This window comes from Tupaia chinensis, unplaced genomic scaffold, assembly GCF_000334495.1.
Source record: "Tupaia chinensis unplaced genomic scaffold, TupChi_1.0 Scaffold146740_1, whole genome shotgun sequence".
NCBI lineage: Eukaryota > Metazoa > Chordata > Mammalia > Scandentia > Tupaiidae > Tupaia > Tupaia belangeri.
In genome coordinates this window covers 1,760,102-1,783,380 of record NW_006206595.1, presented here as the reverse complement: position 1 = coordinate 1,783,380, position 23,279 = coordinate 1,760,102, and the positions used below count along the sequence as shown (strand labels likewise).

The 23,279-nt window shown below is 47.4% G+C and overlaps 1 protein-coding gene across 1 annotated transcript in view; it reads right to left on the bottom strand.

The window, feature by feature from the left end:
• The window catches only part of PDE1B (phosphodiesterase 1B), a 33,272-nt gene extending 9,999 nt beyond the window's left edge, over positions 1 to 23,273 (bottom strand). The window contains exons 1-6 of the mRNA XM_006169115.3: positions 23,264 to 23,273; positions 23,054 to 23,176; positions 2,403 to 2,516; positions 1,334 to 1,516; positions 1,095 to 1,161; positions 242 to 358 (exon numbers count right to left, since the gene is read on the bottom strand). Coding sequence (XP_006169177.1) covers positions 242 to 358; positions 1,095 to 1,161; positions 1,334 to 1,516; positions 2,403 to 2,516; positions 23,054 to 23,163 — 591 coding nt within the window. The 5' untranslated portion in view covers positions 23,164 to 23,176; positions 23,264 to 23,273. The remainder of the gene's footprint in view (positions 1 to 241; positions 359 to 1,094; positions 1,162 to 1,333; positions 1,517 to 2,402; positions 2,517 to 23,053; positions 23,177 to 23,263) is intronic.
• Between the last annotated feature and the right edge of the window lie 6 nt (positions 23,274 to 23,279).

Below are 23,279 nucleotides of genomic sequence, written 5' to 3'. Positions count from 1 at the left end.
AAAGAGAGTAGAACCCCATACTAGACAGTTGCAGACAGAATCTTCTGTCAGAAAGCAATTGATGGAGTTCAAAGCTAGGACTACAGCAAGAGAAAGAAAGGCTGACTGAGGGCCTGGGGAGACTTCCCTGATGTTAAGTCTAAGTGAGGGAACCTGTGGAATCTACTTGTTGAGAATTTCAGACCAAGAACCAGGGGAGTAGGGAATCCTGCCTGGAGGAAGAGGGAGGAGACTACCCAACCTTGAAGCGGCTGATGAGGTTATGTCGAGTCAGCAACTCAAAAACAATGGTCCTCAGGGCGTGGTCATCTGCTGCCCGGTTCAAGGAAAAGACGTCAAAGCACCAGAGGTCCAGGTTCTGTGGAGAAACAATGGACTCTGGGAGGCAGGAAGCTCCCAAAGAGAGTTGCTCAGCAGTAGCAAGGGTAGAAGTTCGACTTCAAGGACTTCCCAAGACAGCCCCATAGACTTGTGGTTAAGGGAGCTGGATCCCACATGGCTAACCAAAATTCAAGTCTCTGCCCCAGCAGCTTGAAAAACATACTGGGTGTGTGTGTGTGCGGGTACACACACACACTCACGTGCCCCAAATCCCAGGAGGATAGAGAATAGAGAAGAGCATAGAAGACTATGCTCCATTGGAAGGTGCTTTCTCCCCCTTTATCTCTGTCTCACTGTTTCTGTCTCTTTCTCTGACCAGTCCATGTACCCTCTGGCAATTAGGAAAAAAAATTAAGGACTTTCTAATCATTACAGAGACTTGAGAAGCAGGTAAACAAAGAGGTGGTAATTGGGTCTCTATCTTCCCAAATAGCTCTCAGTATGAGCGAGATGAAAAGGCAGGGCTTTGCCTCTAAAGTGGGCAAAGGCTAGGGACCAGCAGTTGGCGTAATGGCTATATCGCTGGACTCCCATGTAGTCGACCACGGTTCGTGTCCCAGACCCGGTGGCTTAAAGTGGGCAAAGGCTATTTTGAGGAACATGGGAACATCAGTTAAAAAATAAAAGTAAAAATTACACCATAAACCACCTGGAGATCCCAATGCTACTCCATTCCCCAACCTTCTCCTCTTTCCCCAAAACCCAGGAATCACCTTGAGACAATTGAGGACTGCAGTGGAATGGGTGGGACCCACAGAGGTGTATGTTCTCCGGAACATCCTAAGAAAGATTAGTGAAAGTAAGTCTAAGTCAAAGGTCTGGCCAGGTGTGGCTACAGGGTGAGCCAGAGGCATGTGGGATCATAAGACAGGTGAGGTGATGGAAGACAAGGGTGGCTGGAAAGGAGAGATACTGCTAGAGCAGAGGGAGGTCAAGTGTGGGCAAATCTCACCGTTCCACGAAGATCCCAGCCTGCACAGCATGCACAATGCTTCGGAACTTGGGCTTTTCCTCTGCTCGGCGGCCTTTGGCCCGGGCCTGCTGGGTGAAGGTGGAGGCCAGCCAGTCCCGCACCTCCGAAGGCACGGCGTCTGACCGCAGCTCCTGAAGCTCATCTTCAGTGTCCAAGATTTGCCTGAGACCCCAGAAGGGGAGTCACAGAGGAAAGATGGCAGGTGCTTCTACAGACAAGTGCCCTGTACCTAGCCACACCCTACACTTCGTAATTCTCATGCCAACTCTCTCAACCTCTTTCGCCAACCCTCTTTCTTTCTTTTGCTCTATCTCTTTATTTCTGCAACTCTATTTAATGTCTCCAAGAATGCAGCAGGTCACCGCTACAGGAAGTGACATCCCAACTACAGCAGTGTTGAAGCAGGCAGTGGAATGCCATCTGTCAGGGATGCTACAGAGCAGCACTGTCCAACAGGAATACAATGCAAGTTGCCTATATGAAATTTTAAATTCTCTAGTAGCCACATTAGAAAGGTAAAGACAGACAAAATTCATTTTAATGATAAATTTTATTTTAAACAATACCTCCAAATATTATCTTTTCAACATGAGGTCAATATAAAATATATCCATGTGACAGTGTACATACTTTTTTCTAAGTCTTTGAAATCCAGTGTGTATTTTACAACTCAATTCCTACCTGCCGTGTTTCAAGCACTGTAATCAGTAGCTCCCATAGATGGGCAGCTCAGGTCTCTATGTATTCCACACTGAGAAAGTTAGGACTAAGCTGAGCTTTAAGGTCCCTTCTGACTCTGAAAAAGTCGAATCCCTCTCCTTCCTGGTGTCTGTTTGTTGTTCTCTCTGCATCTCTTTGCCTAGTCCTCTGCCTCTGTATCTCTGCCAATATTTCTATCCGCAGCTCTTTATAACTGCCCTGCCTTTTCTTTCTTCCTGTCTCTGTCCCTGTCACACATCCATCTCTATGTTGAGGGAACCTTACTCCTCTCTCTGAAACTCAGTGTCTATCTGATATCTTTCTCCTTGTGTTTTTGCAGACCTCTCACCGTGTCTCATCTATATAGACAGCCTCCAGCAGAGAAGCTGTGTACTCCAGGTTTTTCTTCAGCTCCTCAATGTTCACCTCTCCATTCTCCAACTGCTTCACCATGTAGCGCAGCCTGTAGGGGGCAAGGACAGATATATATCCTGCTTGTCACCTTGTCACGAGAACAGGCTACCCTCCAATAGGATACATTTTACAGAAACACTCTCAGTCTTTTGTAAATAGTTAATAATTCTAGCATTTATAATAACAGCAGTTAATATTTTTCATTTCCAGGGACCAGCAGTTAGCGTAATGGCTATGTTGCTGGACTCCCATGTGGTTCAAGTCTGGACCCAGTGGCTTAAACTCACGCCGGGCGCGTGTGCGTGCACGCCCAGGATCCTGAGAGGAGAATGGAGGAGAAGGGATTGCGGCATAGCCATCCCCTCTGGTGGGTGATTTTTCACTTTCTGTCTCTCTCTCTGTGTGTCTCTCTGCCGAGTGCATGCACCCTGTAGCAAAAACCTCTCCAAAAAAAATAATTTTTTCATTTCCAGCTAGTGCCATAACCTATATCAAGTGTTTTCATCCCTGAAGTTTAACCCCAGGGTTGCTTGACTCCACCATCCATAGCCATCATCCTCTCAACACCTCCCCTTTAGTTAGTGTTTCCTGTATGCTCTTGTTTAAGAGCAAAATTAGGTGGGTACACGCCCCTGGGATGATGTTTTGAGAAGGATCCATTTCATAGTCTGAATAACTAAGAGCAGAAACTGCTTATTCTCCTACTGTCCCCCTCTGACATTGGGGTTAGCAGCAATCAAAATAGCCCCCAAGATTCTTTCCTGTCTCTTGGTCCTGGGTAAGAAGGGTCCATGCCCACAGCCCCTCTGTCACTGGCAAGGGTAGTAAAGACACAGAACAAAGACTCATCTGAATGCTTTCCCCTGGCCTCACTCCATGAAGGCAGAGCTAATGGATTATGATTCCAGAATCCATCAACCAGGACAAAGCAGGATTAACCCCTGCCTCCCCAGTCTTGCACTAGAGAGAACCATACCCAGCCTCTGGGACTGCCTCTGTCCCAGCTGAAGCTTCCCTCCCCACCAGAGCAAAAGAAGTGGGGTCTGACTCACTAGATGCTTACCTGAGGGTCAATCTCCTCCTGTCTTGTACTTATCAATTCTGGGGCTTGGTAATTAACTAGGAGGCCTCTTAGAAGTCTGCCAAGTCCAGCTCAGGCATTTATAAAACAAAACTCCCTGCCTTTAGATGTGATTTTAAAGAAAGCAGTTAAACATCCCCCTCCCTCTAGTTCTTTTCTCAAGCCCTGCTCTACCCCATCTAAAATCAAGTGGGGATGAGGAGAGATGAAATGATGACCATCACAATTCCCCACTGAGAGGGGCTTCAAAAGCCCAGGGTCACCCTATGAGTCAGGGAAGAAAAGAGTGAGTCAGGGACCAGAGGCTGAAATTAGCATCCGTTCCCAGGGATGCCAGGGGATTTTTTTTTGAACAATGGCAGTCCTGAACAGAAGTGGCCTTAGAATCCTAGGGTCTCAGCAGCTTTGGAATAGGGGTGCTCAAAATAGCCAGCCCCAGGAAGCGTCACAGGCCAACTCTCACCTCAGGGCCCAGCAGTCCTGACCGACACATCTGAAAACAAATGGGGCAGAAGGGAAAGGCACAGAAATGAGAGAGTAAAGAAGTTAGAGGACGGTACTGAAATCTCCTCGTGAGCTGTCTTCAGATCTCACTTTCAGCTTCCTGCTGCTCTGTCTCCAGGTAGAAACAGGGTTGTTTAACAAGCAAGAGGATTTTAGTAAAGCTCGGGCCCAGCTCAGGCCCAGTTCAGGCTTCGTTAGGGGGGAAGACTAGAAGCTAGATGTCATAAAAGATTTTCCCAGCCAAATAAGCTAGAGTCTCTGAAGTAGTAAGTATTTCCCAGACAACTGACCCAGAGATTACAGAACAAAGGCGTGTGCTCTGCCCTTAGGCACAGACACAAGCAGGGGCCTCCCTTTCCTGGACCGCCGATGGCCAGGGGCTCTCAAGTCTGGAGTCATACAACCCAAAAAATAATGAAAGGCCTCTTCTATTGCCTATAAGCCCATCACGCCCTCAGATTCCCACCCCAGCCCTAACCTTCCAGTTGCTTCAGTTCTTTTCACAATCCAAAACTCTGCCTCCAGGGGTCAATGCCTACCGCCAAAGTTATCCAGTTTTTCCTCAACCCACCTCTTGAAACACACATCTCAGCACAGCTCCCAAAGTGAACAGCCACACCCACGGGTGCTCATTTGCATGTATTCGCATAATCACTAACAATGGTGCCAGCTCTACCCTTTAAAAGCTTTCTCCTACATTATCTCATTTTATCCTCACAATGGGCCTACGAGGGAGGGAGTTAGGGAAGGAACTGTTATCTCCAATTTAATGCAGAAATCAAGGCTAAGGAGGCAGCTCAAGCAAGGGCCTGGGAGGCAAGAATTCTGTATTCAAAGCTATTATTTCCTGCTGTAAACTCTTGGGCAAATCACTAAATCAGTCTTTATCAAAATGTGGCCTGTCAAACGCCAGCATCAGAATCACCTTGGATACATATTAAAGATACAGATTCCAGGGACCAGCAGATGGTGTAATGGTTACATTGCTGGACTTCCATATAATCAACTGCAGGTTCAAGTTCTGGACCCAGTGACTTAAAACTCAATCCAGACACATGTGCGTGCATGCCCAAAATCCTGAGAGGAGAATGGAGGAGAAGTGATTGCAGCATGGCCATCCCCCTGCAGGGTGATTTCTCACTTTCAGTGTCTCTATCTCTCTTTCTCTCCAGTAAACACACATATCCTATAGCAAAAAAAAAATCTCTCTTAAAAGAAATGCATAATATATAGAGCGAGCGAGACATTCCAGGGATCAGACAGTGGCACAGCAGTAACTCAATGCTCTGCAAGACCAAACTCACATGAGAAGATTGCAAGTTCACTTCCAGAAACCTCCCTGTACATAGTGAGCAAGCACGTGCATATACCTGCGATCTGATCTGACAGAGCCTAGAGTGGATTACAGCATGAGGCCCCTGTTGGGAATGTGTGTGTGTGTGTGTGTGTGTGTGTGTGTGTGTGTGTGTGTTTGAAGAAATAAACAAACTTAAATATATATTTCTATACCTCTGCTCCTCCCCAAGGTCTCACTCCACACCTGTTGAACCAAAATTTCTAACAGTATGGTTCGGGGAATCTGCATTTTTAAGAGGCTTTTGCCTTAGGCAAATGTGCTTGCCAGAGAGCAAATAAGAGAGAGAGAGACAGACAGAGGGACAAACAGACTAAGTGACAGGGAAAGTGAGAAATCACCCACAACGGGGGGATGGTCACACCACAATCTCTTGTCTTCTAGTCTCCTTCTGGGATTTTGGCCACACACACACACACACACGCGCGCGCCTGGCATGATTTTCAAGCCACCAGGCCTGGGATTCAAACCACAGTCAGTCATGTGGGAGTCCAGTGACATATCCACTATGCCATCTGCTGGCCCTGGGAATCTGCACTTTTAATGAACACCCCAGATGAATCTAATTCATGCTACAGTTTGAGAGCCTTTATTTTAAAGCCCTGATGTCCTCATCTGTAACCAGTAGGGATGATAATACGCCAGCCTTACACGGCTATTAGTTGGATTAAATGACAATATATGTAAAAGGGCTAGCAAATAAAAAGGATTTCCATAATGTGATGCGACTAGGAATTAACCAGCAGCATCACTACTGACCCCATCTAAGTCACACCACACTCCTTTGAAAGGCAACAAGTGCCAGCCACTCTATCCCAAGACCAGGCAGAGAAGAGCGAGTTTAATTTGGATGGAGGAAGCCGTCTAAGAGAAGAAATGGTCTTTTACATAAAAAAGAAAAAAGAAAGCAAAGCGATCTCTATCCATTACAGTTACAAACCTAGGGGCCAGCAAGTGGCACAGTGGTTAAAACTGAATTTCCACACGGCTGGCCATAATTCAAGTTTCAGATGGGACATCTTTCTTTCTCACTTTTTTTTTTCTCTTCTTCTTTTGGGGAGAGGTTTTTGCTATAGGGTGCGAGCGCCTGCCAGAAGGACAGAGAGACAGAAAGATAGAAATCGAGAAATCGGTCCCCCAGGGGGGATGGCCATGCCGCAATCCCTTCTCTTCCATTCTCCTCTCAGGATCTTGGGCACGCACGCACACGCGCCCAGCATGAGTTCAAGCTGCCAGGTCTGGGATTCCACCTGCAATTAACCACATGGGAGTCCAACAATGTAACCATCACTCCATCTGCTGGTCCCTCGCTTTTCCTCTCTCTTTCTCTCATGAGCACATGTGTCCAACAGCAAATTTTTAAAATAGTAATAAAATTAAATCATTCTTTTTTAAAAAAATTACAAACCTGGGACCAGCAGTTAGCATAATGGCTATGTCGCTGGACTCCCACGTAGTCGACCGTGGTTCAAGGCCTGGACCCAGCAGCTTAAACTTACGCCGGGCGCGTGTGCGTGTGTGCCCAAGATCCCGAGAGGAGAATGGAGAAGAAGGGATTGCAGCATGGCCATCCCCCCTGGGGGGGGATTTCTCGCTTTCTGTCTCTATGTCTCTCTCTGTCTGTCTGGCGAGCGCACACGCCCTATAGCGAAAACCTCCCCCCCCCAAAAAAAAAAATTACAAACCTTACTTGACCCTCACAAGTACCTTACAAGGAAGGTTAAGGTGACTTGTCCAGGCCACATACTTGGCTATCTCAGTCGGTTGGCAAGGCCTACAACTCTAATGGTACCTACCTGTGTTCCCAAATGACAAAGGTGTTAGGGTAAAACAAGTCCAATCGTGTACTTAACTTGGAGAGAGGCCAGAACCCATTCCCATTCCACCACGGCTTCTTCAGAGTCAGTCAATCCAACCTCAACGGTTAGTATCGGTCAGTCCATAGGAGATAGTGTGTCTCGATGACACTGCAGCCACTGGTTTATCTTGGCCTCCATACTCAAAACACAGTACATGCTCAGAAAATATTCATTAAATAAATAAAACGGAAAGGAGGAAGATTAATCGGGTGTGAGGCTGTCTCCCAGAGCTCACAACTGAGATTTCTCAGCCAGGGTTTCTGAAATTCTAATGACAAGTCTAGAGAGGAGAGTGAGGTTATAGTTTGACTTTCAACATGCACCTCCTTCCAAGTTCCCCCTTCCCTCACCGCTAGATGTTGTCCAGGAGCTCTTGTATAGCTTCTGTTGAAATATGAACCAAACATGGTCCAGACACCCGAAGGAGAGGGGCAGGGAGGGAAAGAAAGATTGAAGAATAAATTTGATAAATGAGGAGTCTGAGAAGAGGACCTGGACTCAGGAAGCTGAAAAGATCCAGGTGCTGAACTGCACCCTTCTAAAGGCAAACACTGTCACCTCCACCCCAGCACACACTAACACACAGGCCACTACTATCTGACTTCTCTTACTCTAGTGTCCTTCAGAGTTAGTCTCTCCCCAGACTCACTCACGGTCTACACCTCACTATTCTGCAGAAAGCCTTTCTTCTCCTCCCATAACGGTTTTTTTGTTTGTTTTTTGGAGAGGTTTTTGCTATAGGGCACGTGCGCTTGCCAGAAAGCCAGAGAGAGACAGAGAGCGAGAAATCACCTCCCCGGGGGATGGCCACGCCACAATTCCTTCCCCTCCATTCTCCTCTCGGGATCTTGGGGGCGCATTCACACACGCCTGGCATGAGTTCAAGTCACTGGGTCCAGGACTGGAACCGCGGTAGACTACATGGGAGTCCAGCGACATAGCCATTACACAAACGGCTGGTCCCTCCCATACCGGTTTTAATCCACCCCCCTCTTGTTTGGCCCTCAGAGAATCTGCCACAGGAATGGTCCCTTCCTCTGTAGAATGAGATTTCAACCCTGTCCAATCCTCATTTAGTCCTAAGGAAAACTGGAAGCTTCCCCCAACATTTCTACCACCTCCATCAGTACCCCATTTCACCACTTCTCTCCCTTTTACCTTCAGTCCCTGCACTATGGGAAACACCTAGGATCCTGACCCCTGGAAGGCCCCAGTCTCTCCTAGCTCCAAGTCAGCTGAGAAAGAGGATTTTGGCAGTGCTAACCCAGACAACTCAGAAGAGCTCAGCTCCCCCCGTCCCCACCAGCTCATTTCTTTGGATCAACTCATGACCAAGTTCTGGAGATTTCCAAAGCTCCTTGCTACTACTTCCAGCACCCACACTTCCCAAAATATCGCTTTAAGTAAGGGGCTTCAGACAGGACAGCAGCCTGAAGCTATTTGCAGTTTGGGTTCTTAAGATGGAATGTGAGGTCCTAAGGACACTGGAGGCCATGAAAGAGAGAAGTGGGAACACTGCTTAGACACCTGCCATGGTCAAGAAGAAAAGGGAAAAGGAAAGGGAAGTGTTACAGCTCCTTCAGGATTTGTCTAGCAGTTTCCCGGTTTTTACTCCAGCCCCTTCTCCCCTCAACAAAAAAAAGGGGGGGGGGAGGGAAGAAGAAGTAAAAAAAAATTCAGTAGGAAAGGAAGATGGAAACAGAAGGAGACTAAGGTGAAGAACAAGATGGCTGGAGTGAAAGTGGAGAAGTAGGCCCACAAAACATGGGAGCTACCAGTTCTTGCTCTCTCCCTTGCACCAAACTACAACTGGTGAGTCCACAAGCAACCAGCCAGCATTTCTCCTCTCCACCCTCTCCTCCTTCATCCCTGGCACCTACCTGAGGATGGGGCCCTGGAGGTGACTCCTCTGAACAGGAACAGGGTTTGCCATGGGAAGCAGTTTCCTACTTTTGAGTATCAAAATGCTGACCCTAGGAGCTCTGGGGGCCCGGAAGGGAGAGCAACTCCCTCTTGGGCCCCTGACTTTCTCCTCCAGGTCCGAGCAGAGCTGAGCAACTGACCAAAGAAAACTTTGAGGTGGGGAACTGGATGGGCCTGGCTGGAGGAAGAAGGGAGTGATGAGGCAGAGACCCAGTCTACAGGAACTGGGTGAGAGGCTGCGGGAAAAGTTTCACATCTGAATCAGACTGAAAACAAGAATCTTTTCTCAGAAGAATCCCAGAAAGGACAGAAATAGCATAGGCCGGCCCCTTGCTCTGAGGAGGTGGGGCTCCTCTTCGGGGTTAGCAGGAGGCTTAAGAGTGTAGGGACAAGAAACCACTCTGAGTCTGTAGCTGCAGAGAAGTCTGCAGTGGGAAGGGAAGGGCCCTCCAAGACTTCCCCCTCCACCTCACCCAGCCCCACCATGCTCTGAGGAGGTGGGGCTCCTCTTCGGGGTTAGCAGGAGGCTTAAGAGTGTAGGACAAAGAAACCACTCTGAGTCTGTAGCTGCAGAGAAGTCTGCAGTGGGAAGGGTAGGGCCCAGCAAGACTTCCCCCCCACCTCACCCCGCCCCACCACAGCCCCCGGGGCTCTAGCCTTCATGGTCCCAGAGGGACTAGGCAGATTGGGCTCCCTCTCAAGGTCTTTTTTCAGGGTCATTCTTCAAAATGAGTTATAACCCACCTGGAAGAGTGGAAGAAAGGCAGGAGAATGAACTTCCCACAGAGAATTAGGAACCGTAAGGGAGGGGCTTGCTGAAGCTAGGAGTCAGGGGATGCTTAATTAGAGACCCTTAACAGCTGCCCTCAAACAAGCAAGAGTCAGAACTTGCTCAATTTCATAGAAACCAAGAGGTTGGTCAAATTTCTTGAACACGCCCAGCCCCATTTTTCTCGTCTGTAAAACAGGAATCAGGTGAAAACCGTCAATTAACTAGAGAGGCCAATACTGCTCAGAGGTAGAGAAGTGATGTTTCAAAGAGGCCAAAAGAGGAGCCCAAGAAGAGCCAGGCCCAGGACACCCGTCGGCTGTTTCCAGACTTTGCTCTCATTCAGCTTGGGGTGGAAAGAGCCCAGCCTCTGCAGAGCGAAGTGGGCTGGGCGTGCGCACACGACCTCAGGACGCCTCTTGATTGGCTGGGAGATGACATCAGCCATACAAGTACTTTGGAACCGCGATTGGTCAGCCGAGGGGTTGGGTGGGGCCAATAGGAAAGAGGCGGAGTGGAGAGGAGGCCGTGGTGAAGCCAAACGCGTCCTGTGAAGTGTTCCCAATGTCTAATCTCCTTAATTTGAAGTCTACAGTCGGGGATGCCGTGGAAACGAAGAATAAGGACTAGTGGGGAGGACTATGATAGGAGAAAGGGAAAAGAGAAGAAACAGGCCACGAGCTAGGATTTTATGACGGGAAGTCTTCTCCCTCACCCCATCCCTCAAAGCAAAGAGAAATTAGTTTGCCACTGTGCCAAAACGTTGAAGGATTAAAAACAAATGAAGTTTCAGAAGCTGCTCTTTCTCAGCTTCACTGAGTACTTGGACAAGTGGAAATGGGCTTCAACAACAAGAGGAATGGAAGTTAAATATCTTCAGGTCGTTCTTCTGGTGAACTGTTAGCTGTGAAGCAGGGCTGCTGCCGCCGAGCTGGAAGGAAGAATCGACCCTCTCTGAAGTCATCTCTTTTGCTCTGTGCCCCACTACTATCCTCCCCACCACAAGATGATTAATGATTTTAGAGGGAAAGGATTAGACCCAGGGTCATTTCTAGAACTGCTACCCAGGGGATGAGGAGATAACTCATTTGGCCTGTTCTGTGGACATGCTTGCTTGGAAAGATGGGAGTGGGGGCGAGTGGTAGCACCCAACCTGGAATGTTAACAACCTCCAAGCCAGGCCAGCTCGCAGCCTTCATCTGTGACCTCACTCCAGGCCCTGCAACCCTAGCCAACCAGGCACCCACTGAAAGGTTGAGATTTCTTAGACTAGAAAAGCCTTGGAGAGGGTATCTTGTCTGTTACTCTGCTCTCTTGCCCAATAGAACCAAAGCTGGCTAGACAAATGACTGCTCACCACAAATATACATGCTGTATCACTTAGTCTAGCCTACTACTATTATTTTTTTAAGAATTATTTATTTAACTTTATTTATTTATTTTAATTTGACCAGAGAAGGACAGAATGAGAAAGAGAGAGGGAAAATGAGAAAGCAAGCCACCAGTTCTGAGACATGACCCGTGGTTGGCCATGTGGGAGTCCAGTACCCTTAACCACCACGCCATCTGCTGGCCCTCCTACTACTATTATTAACAATTCCATATTAGAAGCGATACTGGTTAACCACCTTCGCTTCCTGTGAGGAGGGGTGAGTAGAAATTCACATATATACAATTACCCTCATATATACACACACCACACATTCTACTTCTGTCTTAGCTAAGGAGACTATGTTATCTGATTGGGAGGCAGGACATAGGTATGATGGCCCTAGGAAAGGATCTAGTATGGATTTTCTTTTAGCCCTTTAATTTAGCTCAAAAATAGAAAGGAGCCCAACCATAATGCCTCCTTTCCCTGCTCATCCTCAGCTTTCCCCATCCTGCACTGAAAAATAGGAGTTGGGATAGGGAACAAAAGATGAGATACTCTGCCTCTGGTCAAACAAGTGGGGTAGGTGGAGGTGAAGTAGATTAACTAGCTGATCTTGAGGGTCCAAAATCTCAAAGACTGAATGAACCAAGGAAATCATCTCAGTCTAATAGAATGCATGATTTAAAATCAGGAGACTTTCAGGCCAACAGGTAGCATGGTGGTTAAGGAACTGGATCCCCCATGGCCAACAGCACTGTTCAAGTCCCAGACCCAGCAGCTTGAGCTACACGCCAGGAAAGAGAGTGTGTGTGTTCCCAAACTCCTGACAGGAAAATACAGGAGAAGAGATTGCAACATTGCCATTTCCCCTGAGGAGTGATTTCTCACTTCCCCTCTATCTCTGTCTCTCTTTCCAGCAGCACATGTACCCTATGGCAAATATCTTAAAAAGAGAAAAAAAAAGAAAAGAAAAGAAAAGAAAAGAAAAATCAGACTTTGGCCTAGACTTTATTTCTAGGGATGACCTTGGACAAGTTACCCTAAACTCCAATTTCCTTGTCTGTAAAATGGGTAAACAATACATGTTTCACAGAATTTTCACAAGGACCTCATGAGATATATAAAAGCACCTTGGGAACTACAAAATGATACAGGAATGCAAAGGATTGTTATATACTCTAATCCTTTATTTACTTAGCTCAGCAAGTAATCATTAAGAGTTCTCCATAAACAAAGTACCATATGTCCATCCTTATACTCAGAACCCCTCATTTTCCACTGAGACTCCACATGGCACCTGGACTATTTTGTAGAAAAGCTCTGGTCTCGCTACCAGCACCACTCCAGATGTCTAGGGTTTCTCTGTGGCTTCTTATTCCACAGGGCCAGGGAGGCAGTGGGAGCAGAGTCTAGGGAACATGCAGAGCATATAGCTGCAGAAACCAAGAACGCCTAGCTCTCCACCTCATCCAAGCCTCCCTGCTCCCCTCACTGCCCTGGCTTCCCATTGCTATACAAGCAGCCCCAATTCTGGCAGCTGGCTGGGCATAGTGGCGGGGGTGGCTCCAGAGATAAAAATAGCCCCCCTGGTGGCAGAGCTAGGGTACCATGGTGAGAGGCGGCAGGCCTCAGGTTGACATGACAGCAGTGGTGAAAGATCTCTAGGCATTGGACAGAGGAGCCGGGGGAAAGGAGGAGGGTATGGGACAGGGCCTAAGGAAGACTATCTTCAGGGACAAAATGAGGGAAGGACAGAAACTAGGAGAGTGGAGGGAGTGGAGGAAGAGGGCAGGAAGTACTACCCAGGGACATAGTGAGGGAAGGACAGAAACAGGAGTGGAGGGAGATGAGTGAGAGGGCAGGGGTACTACAGGGGCAGGAAGGAAGATGTGAAAGGCACTACAGAAGAAAGTCTGGAAAAATGTAGAGGAAGTGTATAGAGCCTGGGACCGGGGGAATCTGCTTCCATCTATGCCTGTGTCTGAAGGCAACTCTCCCTCTGCCTCCTGACCAGAAGCCATTTCTAACAGGTGTTCCTAGCGACAGTCCAGAATAAGCCACATGAGGAAGGGAACAAGCTCAACATCTTGAGCCTTAGTCCAGACTAATAAGAATCTAGGTGTCCCAACTCCCAATCCCACACACAAATGAATCACCTCTCCCTCAGACTTCAGCCCTTGAGACCTAGAGAAATTATGAGGGTAGGGGGGCAAGAAGGTCAGAGGAAGGTAAAAGGGAAAGGAGGCTCCCAGGATCCAGTCCAGAAGAACTCATTCTTTCTCTGGTTCACTTGTCTGCCCGTCTTCTCCCCCCTCCCTGCACTGTTTAATTCTGCTCATTAACTACTTCCACATGGACCACCCCACCAGCCCTTCAAATTACACCCCAACAGATGTCGCCAGCAGATGTCCTGCTTCCAGGGGACCTAACAGATGTGGAAGGCAGCCTGGGATGGAAAAGTGGTTGGAAGCCTGGCAAGAGACTGCCTGCAGGTGTGATGGGGTGGCAGTGGAGCTAGATTTGGGTCTGGTCCCAGGGCTGCTCTCCCATCCCCACCACCTGACCAACTGTATCTCTGGGCATCAGTATCCTCCTCTGTAACCTTTTGTGTCTCTGATTTAGGGCCTAGGTTGGAGGCACTAGGGAGGTAGGATGCCTGGGTCTCTCTTCCTTAGTTTCAGAGTGTATCCTTTCTGACTGACTCTCTGCTTCCCCAAATAAGCAATAACCTTCTGCCTAAATGAGGGTGAGGGAGTTCATATTTATCAGAGGAAGGTCACATTCTAACCTCCATGAACTTTCCAGGAAGTTCTCCTGCAAGTCTATCTTCAATCCATTTGCTGCAGTCAAAATAACAGCAGATTTTCGAGACCAGCAGTTGGCATAATGGCTATGCAAGTGGACTCCCATGTGGTCGACCGTGGTTCAAGTCCCAAACCTGGTGGCTTAAACTCACGGGTGCGTGTGTGTGCATGCCCAGAATCCCAAGAAGAGAATAGAAGATTGCAGCATGGCCATCCCCCAGGGGGTGATTTCTCCCTTTCTGCCTTTCTCTTTCTGGCGAGCGTAGCACCCTACAGCAAAAAACTCTCAAAGGAAAAAAAAAAAAAAAAAGAACAGCAGATTTTCTTGGCATTTAAAAGAGCAGGAGGGGAGCAAACAGGAGAAACAGAGAAGTCTTTAAGGTGAGTCTAGAGCAATTTGAGTTACTATGTATCTTTCAGATTGGGATTTCTAAAGCTACTGCTTGGTAGAAAGATGGTCAGTGTTAGGGAGCCTGGCAACCCTGTTGGCATGTGTGCTGAGACCAGGCCCCAAGAAATTTCCAAACGGCATGGAGGAGAGGACTAGGGAGATGGTGCCAACCTAGATATGCAAGAGCTGATAAGCAGGGGAGCCGGGAAGCCAAGAAACAGAAAGGAGAGACTTCCCTAGCCCCCAGGTCCTGCCTACCAGAGAATCACTTAGCACCCCCACCCCCAGCAAGTCAAGCTCCTTTCCCAGCCGAAATGGTGCCAACACCAGCTGGCAGTCTAATCAGCCCACTGCAGTCACCATAATTATTTGCAAGTCTGACTTCTCGTTGCAGCTGTGGAATCAACTGACCTGGGAACCCAGCTCTAGCCAACAGTACCACCTGAAGCCCCCCTTTCTAGGTCTTTTCTAGCCCTCTGCCCCCAGACCTCACTCTGGATATACCCTGGCCCTTCCCCAACCAAGCCCGCTTCTCTACCAAAACCCTATCACAGCTCCCTCAGTGAACCTCTGCCAGGACTGAGATGCTGACGAAGAATCCTAGCCTGATGTTTTCTTCCTGACAGAGATGAGCACCATAAACGCTGCAGGAGTGAAGGGAGGAGCAGTGGTAAGAACTGAGGGATAACAGGGCAGAAAGTAAGAGCCCTGGCACTGAGGACTCCCTGCACTGAAGGAATAACAACCCGGGTTTCTCCTTTTCCCTTTTCAGTAACCCTTCTCCGAATCCTTCCCCTAATCCCCTCAAATTACACCTATGCCCCTTCCCAGAATCCTCTTCCCAGAATTCTCTTAGACTATTTAGTCTTCCTCCCTTTGGGGACAATCTCATTATCTAACATTTCAACTCTTCCCAGTTGTCTCACCTCCACCCCACCTGCTGCCCTGAATTTGTCCCTCTTTCTCTGCTGCTGTCCTGAAGAGAGTTGGAAAATAGCTACTCAACTTCCGTACCTGAGAAAAACAGCCCTCAGAGATTCAAAGGCAATTACTTGGCTTCCTCCCTAGAGGAGCTGGGAGGATGAGGTCACAGTGAAGGCAACAGAGAGGCCTTGCAGAACACGGGAGTTAAGGCTGGACACCCAAGAAGGCCCCAGAGGGTGCCTGTAGCAGACTGACCCTGCACCATCATCAAGCCACACCTGGGTGGGGACAGGCAGCCTCAGAGATTTCCTGGCTCCTAGCTAGAAAAGTGAGAAGAAGCAAGAGTGAGAAGGTAAGCCAAAGGGAATAGGGACAGAAAGAGGAAGTGGGACTAGAAAGAAACGCAACATGGAGCCTAGTAGAGAAGAGAACCCAGAGAAAGATGGGGAAAAGGGGAGAAGGGGCGAGGACCGGATGCACGGAGAATCAATGGAGGTGGGGAGCTGGGAGAGAGCCACCCAATTCACTGATTTCTGAAACTCCCTGGGGAGGCATCTTCCTGCTGAGCCTCTCCCCTGGCCTTCTAGTCCCACAGTATCCCCAACCTTCTTTACCTTCCTCTGGGAAAACATGGCAAATGCAACCTCAAATGTGGAATTTCCTCTCTCTTTTTCCAAACTGCTTCCTGTCACCAGAGTGATATTTAGGTTCTAAGGGACTTTGGAGATTTTCTAAAATGTGTCAACCTGATCATTTTACCCCTAGGCCTAGGGGCTTAGGATAAATGCCAAAGTGAATTCTCCAATGCCCCTGAAATCCACACATTGCAACCCCTGGGCTCCCCACACTCCCTGCCTCAGAACTGCAATCACTCCACCCACTTCTAGTTTGACCATTTTCATTCCTTTCAACCTCTGTGACCCTCATCTTTTGTAATACAGCCCTCCTCTAGCCCCACCCAGCCTTCTATTCTCTAAGCTCAGATACCTGTCCTTATCCCTTCCAGATAACCATTAGTCAACAAAAACTGCCTCTTGGATCTTTATCTTTCTCCCTTATCCCAGCCAATAGTCACCCATTCATTCCCATTCCCCTGCTTCTTCCCAAAGCTAGCTGTCCCATGCTCCAGATCCAATCACTTAAAAACCACTTTCAGGGGATGGCAGGTGACATGGTGGTTAAGGCGCTGGACTCCCACATGGCCAACTATGGTTTGAGTCCCAGACCTGGTGGCTTGCTTTCTCACTTTCCTTCTTGCTCTCTTTCTCTCTCTGTCAGCCTCTCTCTGGTGAATGCATGTGTACCATAGCAAACAAAATAATAATTTAACTTTATCAAAAAAAAAGAAAAAAAATAAATAAGATTAGATAATCTTTTTTTTTAAAAAAAGCCACTTTCATATAGATGATAAACTGAGACTCTAAGAGACGATGCAACTTCAAGATTACACAACTAGTCATTGGTAGAGTGGGAATGTGAACTCCAATTCAAATTTTCCAATGTTTCCTACTTCCTTCCACTACCCTCTCAGTCCCCAGCCTCCCTGACTCCCTGCAGTCACCTACTCTGATAAAGAGGTTTGCAAGGTTCTTCTTTTGGTCTGAATTTTATTTCCCCTATCTCTGCACGTACCCTTCACCTTACTGCAGGAATTTTCCACCCTCTGCCATCCCAGAGATGCCACACAACCTTCATTCAAGATGAGGCTGACAGAGGAAATAGAGAAACAGAAGACAGCTAAAGGAGAAGGGAGTATAAAACCCAGGAGGAAATTCCCTTTGCTACAAATGGAAATAAAGGAAGACGAACTAATCCAGAGAAATGGCACTAAAAATCACCCCACTAAGGACTGAGAGAAATTGTACTTTTCTCTAGAGGGCCAAGGGAGCCAGAGTTTATCCTGTAATCTTCACAGCAGCTCCACAGCCATATGCAGAGAAAAGAGGATGGCAGCGTGATTTTCAAAACTGGGAAGAGCCACAGAAGATCGTTCCACAGGGCACATACAAAATGAGGACAAAAGGTGGAGGAAATCAATGAGGTGCCCAGGCTAGTCCCTCCTCCTACCCTCCAGATCTCCCCAAGATTGTCAAAAATGTGGGTATGTCACAAGAACACACACAAAATAATCTGCATATCCCTTCATAACCTACACACATACACACATAATCTCACTCACACCTAGGGCAATTTCGGTATTCAGGTAACTGCATACCTTGCCAACACATTTATTATCACACATGCCATTAAATAAACATAAAAACAAAGACACAGCACGGTGCTCTGCTTCCACAAACTGTCTCCGGCATGCATATCAACCGTACCCAGACACATATGTATACATGTCAGGCATTCACAATTTCATCCTGACATATCTCATTCATGCAATTCAAACGCCATCGTTTCTACACCCTCTCTGTAACTCCTTCAGCTCCAGGCTCTGTCCTGAGGTCCTCAAACCCCACACCTTTTGCCATCACCCTCTCAAACAACATCATCATCTCCCTTTCCTCCATCTCCATTCCTACCCCCTCCCCTGCACTGAGGGACACACGCACCACAGAGTCAGAGACGGAACTGGACTCTGAGACAAATACATGTATATTCATTAACTCATTTGTTCTTCCATTATTCCACAGAATTTATTGAGTGCCTATTATGTTCGAGGTGCCACACTAAATTCTGATGGAAAAAGGATGAGCAAAAATAACCCCCGACTGGGTCCTTGCTCTAGCTCAGCTGTAATGACCTTGAACCACACCATAGGACCTTGGGGGTCCTGAGAGTGTACCCTGTGGGGAAAGGAGAAGAGAAAAGGGTTATGCCCATATTGTCCCAAAGGAAGAAGGGATGTTTATCTATAGAAGGTCAAATTCTAAAAGAAGCTGGAGCAGAGAGAAGAGAATGATGCTTGTACTATCCTGAGAGAAAAAGAAGTCAGATCTATGTTTTTCCTATGTGTGTAACTCCTCCAAAAAAAATTTTTTTTAAGAGATTTTCACTGTAGGGCGCGTGCGCTCGCCAGACAGACAGAGAGAGACAGAGAGACAGAAAGCGAGAAATCACCCCCCAGGGGGGATGGTCACGCCGCAATCCCTTCTCCTCCATTCTCCTCTCGGGATCTTGGGCACGCATGCACACACGCCCGGCATGAGTTTTAAGCCACCGGGTCCGGGACACGAACCACGGTCGACTATGTGGGAGTCCAGCGACATACTGAGACAAATACATGTATATTCATTAACTCATTTGTTCTTCCATTATTCCACAGAATTTATTGAGTGCCTATTATGTTCGAGGTGCCACACTAAATTCTGATGGAAAAAGGATGAGCAAAAATAACCCCCGACTGGGTCCTTGCTCTAGCTCAGCTGTAATGACCTTGAACCACACCATAGGACCTTGGGGGTCCTGAGAGTGTACCCTGTGGGGAAAGGAGAAGAGAAAAGGGTTATGCCCATATTGTCCCAAAGGAAGAAGGGATGTTTATCTATAGAAGGTCAAATTCTAAAAGAAGCTGGAGCAGAGAGAAGAGAATGATGCTTGTACTATCCTGAGAGAAAAAGAAGTCAGATCTATGTTTTTCCTATGTGTGTAACTCCTCCAAAAAAAATTTTTTTTAAGAGATTTTCACTGTAGGGCGCGTGCGCTCGCCAGACAGACAGAGAGAGACAGAGAGACAGAAAGCGAGAAATCACCCCCCAGGGGGGATGGTCACGCCGCAATCCCTTCTCCTCCATTCTCCTCTCGGGATCTTGGGCACGCATGCACACACGCCCGGCATGAGTTTTAAGCCACCGGGTCCGGGACACGAACCACGGTCGACTATGTGGGAGTCCAGCGACATAGCCATTACGTTAACTGCTGGTTCCCACTCCTCCAAAAAAAATTTAAACAGAAACCCAGAGTGGCAGAATTTCACCACTTAGGTAGGTATAGTAAAACAAGGAACAGGGTGCCTCTCCCATTCACCACACTACTTAATAGAGTTGAATCAGATTATAAGCTCTATAGGAGCAGAGACTGTCCATTTTGTCCACCACTGTACCCCTAGGGCCCACTATAGGGTGGACAAACTGGCCCAGTCAAGATATTCAGCAAATAGTTACTGGAAGAATGAATGAACTGAAGATGGCAACCACTCTCTGCTCATCATTTTTCTTGATTCACAAAACAAACAAACAAACAAAAAACAGAAAAACTCCTTTATCTCTATTGACCCTCCCCACATTCCCCAAAGCAAGAAGAAGGCAAGTCAAATCCTTCATCTTAAGTTTTGAGATGCTGAAAATCATCTTGACCAACCCATCACCTCCAGGCTGCCTCTCCCAGCTCAGCTCAAGACTGCTTAGTTAGGAAAATTTTTCTGCTAGCCAGAAGTAACATCCTACAATTAGAGATTCTGTCCAGTTCATGTACTCCAGATATTGAACTAATTTTTGACAAGGTCCTAATGCAGGAAGCAGAATTCCTAGCAGGTGTTCCCATCAAGAAACACCCTGCACAATCATATTAGTGTAGGGTTTTTATCCAGAGGCCAAACACCAAGCCCACTCTCTTTGAACAGAGAGTTTAGATGTCTTAGAGTGGAAATTAAAAGAGTAAAGAAGAAAAATAAGACATAATGAGTAGGGGAATCAGGATAGACAGACATAAGGCTGGCTCCAAGGTGCACACAGAGAAAGCCAGATCCCACATTGACAACAGTGGTTCAAATCTTAGCACTGGCAGCTTGAAAAACATGACAGGCATGTGTGCCCCAAATCCTGGTAAGATGGAGAAATGAAAGAAAAGTGATTGCAGCATACCCATGCCTCACTGAGAGGGGTGAGGGTATCTCTCTGTCTCTCTCTCAATTGCACACACCCTACGGGGGGAAGAGGGGAATAACCATACACACTCACACCTATATTCTGTCTGTTTTCATCTCCATTCAGTACCCAGTTCTGAGATAATCATGTCTACCTCCTTATTCCCAGACTAAACAATCACTTTCCACCCTAGCCTATGAAGGGGAGAGAGAGCGGGTTATATTTCCATTTTAAAAGGAAACACACCTCTTTTGCATCTTCAGAAACTACCTGACCCAGCGAGCTGGAGAACTTTGTCCTCTTACCCAGTAAAAGCCCTTTTAGTTCCCGTCATCTGATTATCAAAGCCTCCCCAATATTCAAACAAGGTCAAATCTAGTAAACCATAAAGTTGGTATCTACCTTGATAATCAAGATCTTTCTCTGCTTTGAAAAAATATGACTGAGAATCTATTCCTCGTTATTAATAATCAGAAAATAGTACTTTTCTGGTAAATAATCACAAGGAGCTAGCATTGGTGCTTTTCTTTTAAAGAAGTGTTTGCCTTAGGGTGCTTGCCAGAGAGACAGAGACAGTGAGAGGGAAACTGAGAAATCACCCCCTCCAGGGGGAATGGCCATGCCACAATCCCTTCTCCTCTCAGGATCTTGGGCATGAACGCACACATGCCAAGTGTAATTCTCAAGCCAGCAAGTCCAGGACTCGAACCACAGTCGGCCATGTGGAAGTCCAGCAATGTAGCCACTATGCTATCCACTGGCTCCATAGCTAGCATTCTTAAGGACCATACTGCTGAAGTGAGAGAAAATCAGAAGATTCTAATCAATAAGATGGTGATCCTTGTCCACCACAATCTCATGTAAGGATACCTCATCTAAAGGCACTCTGGAGAGAGAGCTATGTCTACTTCCCTTTCTCTCCAGGTTTCAGTGCCTCCCTCTGGGGTCTTCCTCCACCACTGAGCACTTCTCACACTAAAGAGGAAACAACAATTTTTTTTCAGGAAAGACTTTTGGTTAGAAAGATGTGAGAGGCAGTGAAACGGGTAAAAAATATAAATAAATAAATAAATAAATAAATAAATAAATAAATAAACAAACACACACTCTTTATCCCTGTTATTCCTTTTCCTGAATGGAGGAAATGTTAAGTGTATGATGAGCCACTAGTGCGATAGGGACGCCATCCTGAGACACCTTGAGTTCTGCCATTTATAGACCTGAGGCCCCCTATTTGCCTTTTGACCACTTCTTTACTTGCCCTCTCTGCAGCTTAGTTATCATTAACAGAGCATCGTTTTCTATCAAGAATCACCCAGTGCCCCTCCCAGCAAAAATCAATTCAATCCGGTTTTCCATTTCTTCATCCCAGAACTCATTCCAAGGCTGCGCTTCACAGAGCCTGGCAAATTGCATTGGCCAGAGGCAGCGAGAGAGAGAGATTGGGAAGCACATTTGGATTCCAAGCCTTGTTGCCCACTCTGCCTCAGTTCTCCCTAAAGCCCCTCTGAGCACTCACATATAAATCAGACCCACCTGCCCAATATAAAGGTGTTGTCCTACCACCACTGATGAAGTATTTAAAGAGAAAAAAAAAAAAGAAACACCATAAACATCTACCTACTCACCATCCCCACCTCTTCCTCTACCAGAACCCAGAAATAGTGCTCATTATTGAAAATATTGAGGAGGAATTGGGTCCAGGAGTTATGTTTACTGTATTTCCTCATCTATCTCATGGTTTATTTCCTGGGGCCGTGTGGAGTCAACGCAGGGAAAGGGGCATCATCTCTTGTTCTCTGATTAAGAATCAACAGACTATGGAGATTAGCCAACGGCAGTAGCTGACTAGGAGATAAACATGGTGCATGGCTTGTCTTTGACTCAATCTTCTCCAAGGAGCAGGAAAAAAAAGTTCCTTTCTTCCCCTGGGACTGGCATATGGGACCCATGAGTCCTTCCTTTCCCCACTTATTGCTCCCCACATGCCCTGGTCCTGCAACAATAAGAAAATATGCCTATTTATGCTTAGAGACCCCAGGAAACTGTTTATAAACAAAAATGCTTTGAGTAAACCAGTTACCTTGTCCCTGTTAATTGATCTTTCTCACCCCTAATCCCTCCTCCAGCTCCCAAGTGGGGGCTCCATCCTTCCTTCTCCAGACCACAGGTGTGTGGGCAGAGGGCCACCTTCTCCTCTAGATTCCAGGTGGGTTCCCCTCATCGCTAACATGCACAGTGAGTTTCTGGGCCCCAAGAAAGATGAAAGAAGAGTAGCTCGGATATCTTAAACTCCTTGTAAAATGCAGGAGGCAGAAGCTACCAATCCCAAATGATATAGATACCTATGACCCACAGGTTGGCATCAGTATTCCCTTGCACTATACCTGCTGTGTGCAATTGCTCTGCACACCTCTATGACCCATGGACACCCATGCACACACATGCAATGTCTCACATCTGCACAGCCCTACACATGGATATGTGTGAGTCAGCCTGGCATCTCCTGAATGCTGCCCCTATGCAGCCCTGCCACACTGCACATACTGTGCAGCCTCTCTGCGCTGCGTGTGTCACCAGGGGTCCACAAGGCACAGGCAAATCCTTAGCTTTGCAACTCCAACCAGCCGGCTTGCTCCGCACATGCCTTGCACATGGGGTCTGGCCACGCGTGTCAGGGTCGTGTTTACTCGCACTTGCCAACATGTGTGCCCAAAGAATTTACCAATCCGGCCCCAGCTATACCCCCTCCTCCAGACTCCCTTTCCCCCTTTCTCAGCTGGGGACTCACAGAGACCGAAGCTTAATCCACATCTTCTTGCTGGGGGCTGACTTCAGCTCCAGGGGTGACGGGCAATCGGACTCCAGCATCTCTGGAGGACTGCGGGGGGACAGCTCCATGCTCAGCCACAGTCTGTGAAACACAGAGGAGACAGCACCTCGACTCAGCTTCAGCCTCTAGCCGAGAGACCCTCGCCCCCCCATCCCAGGCCCTTCCCACCTGCGGCTGGCGTGGA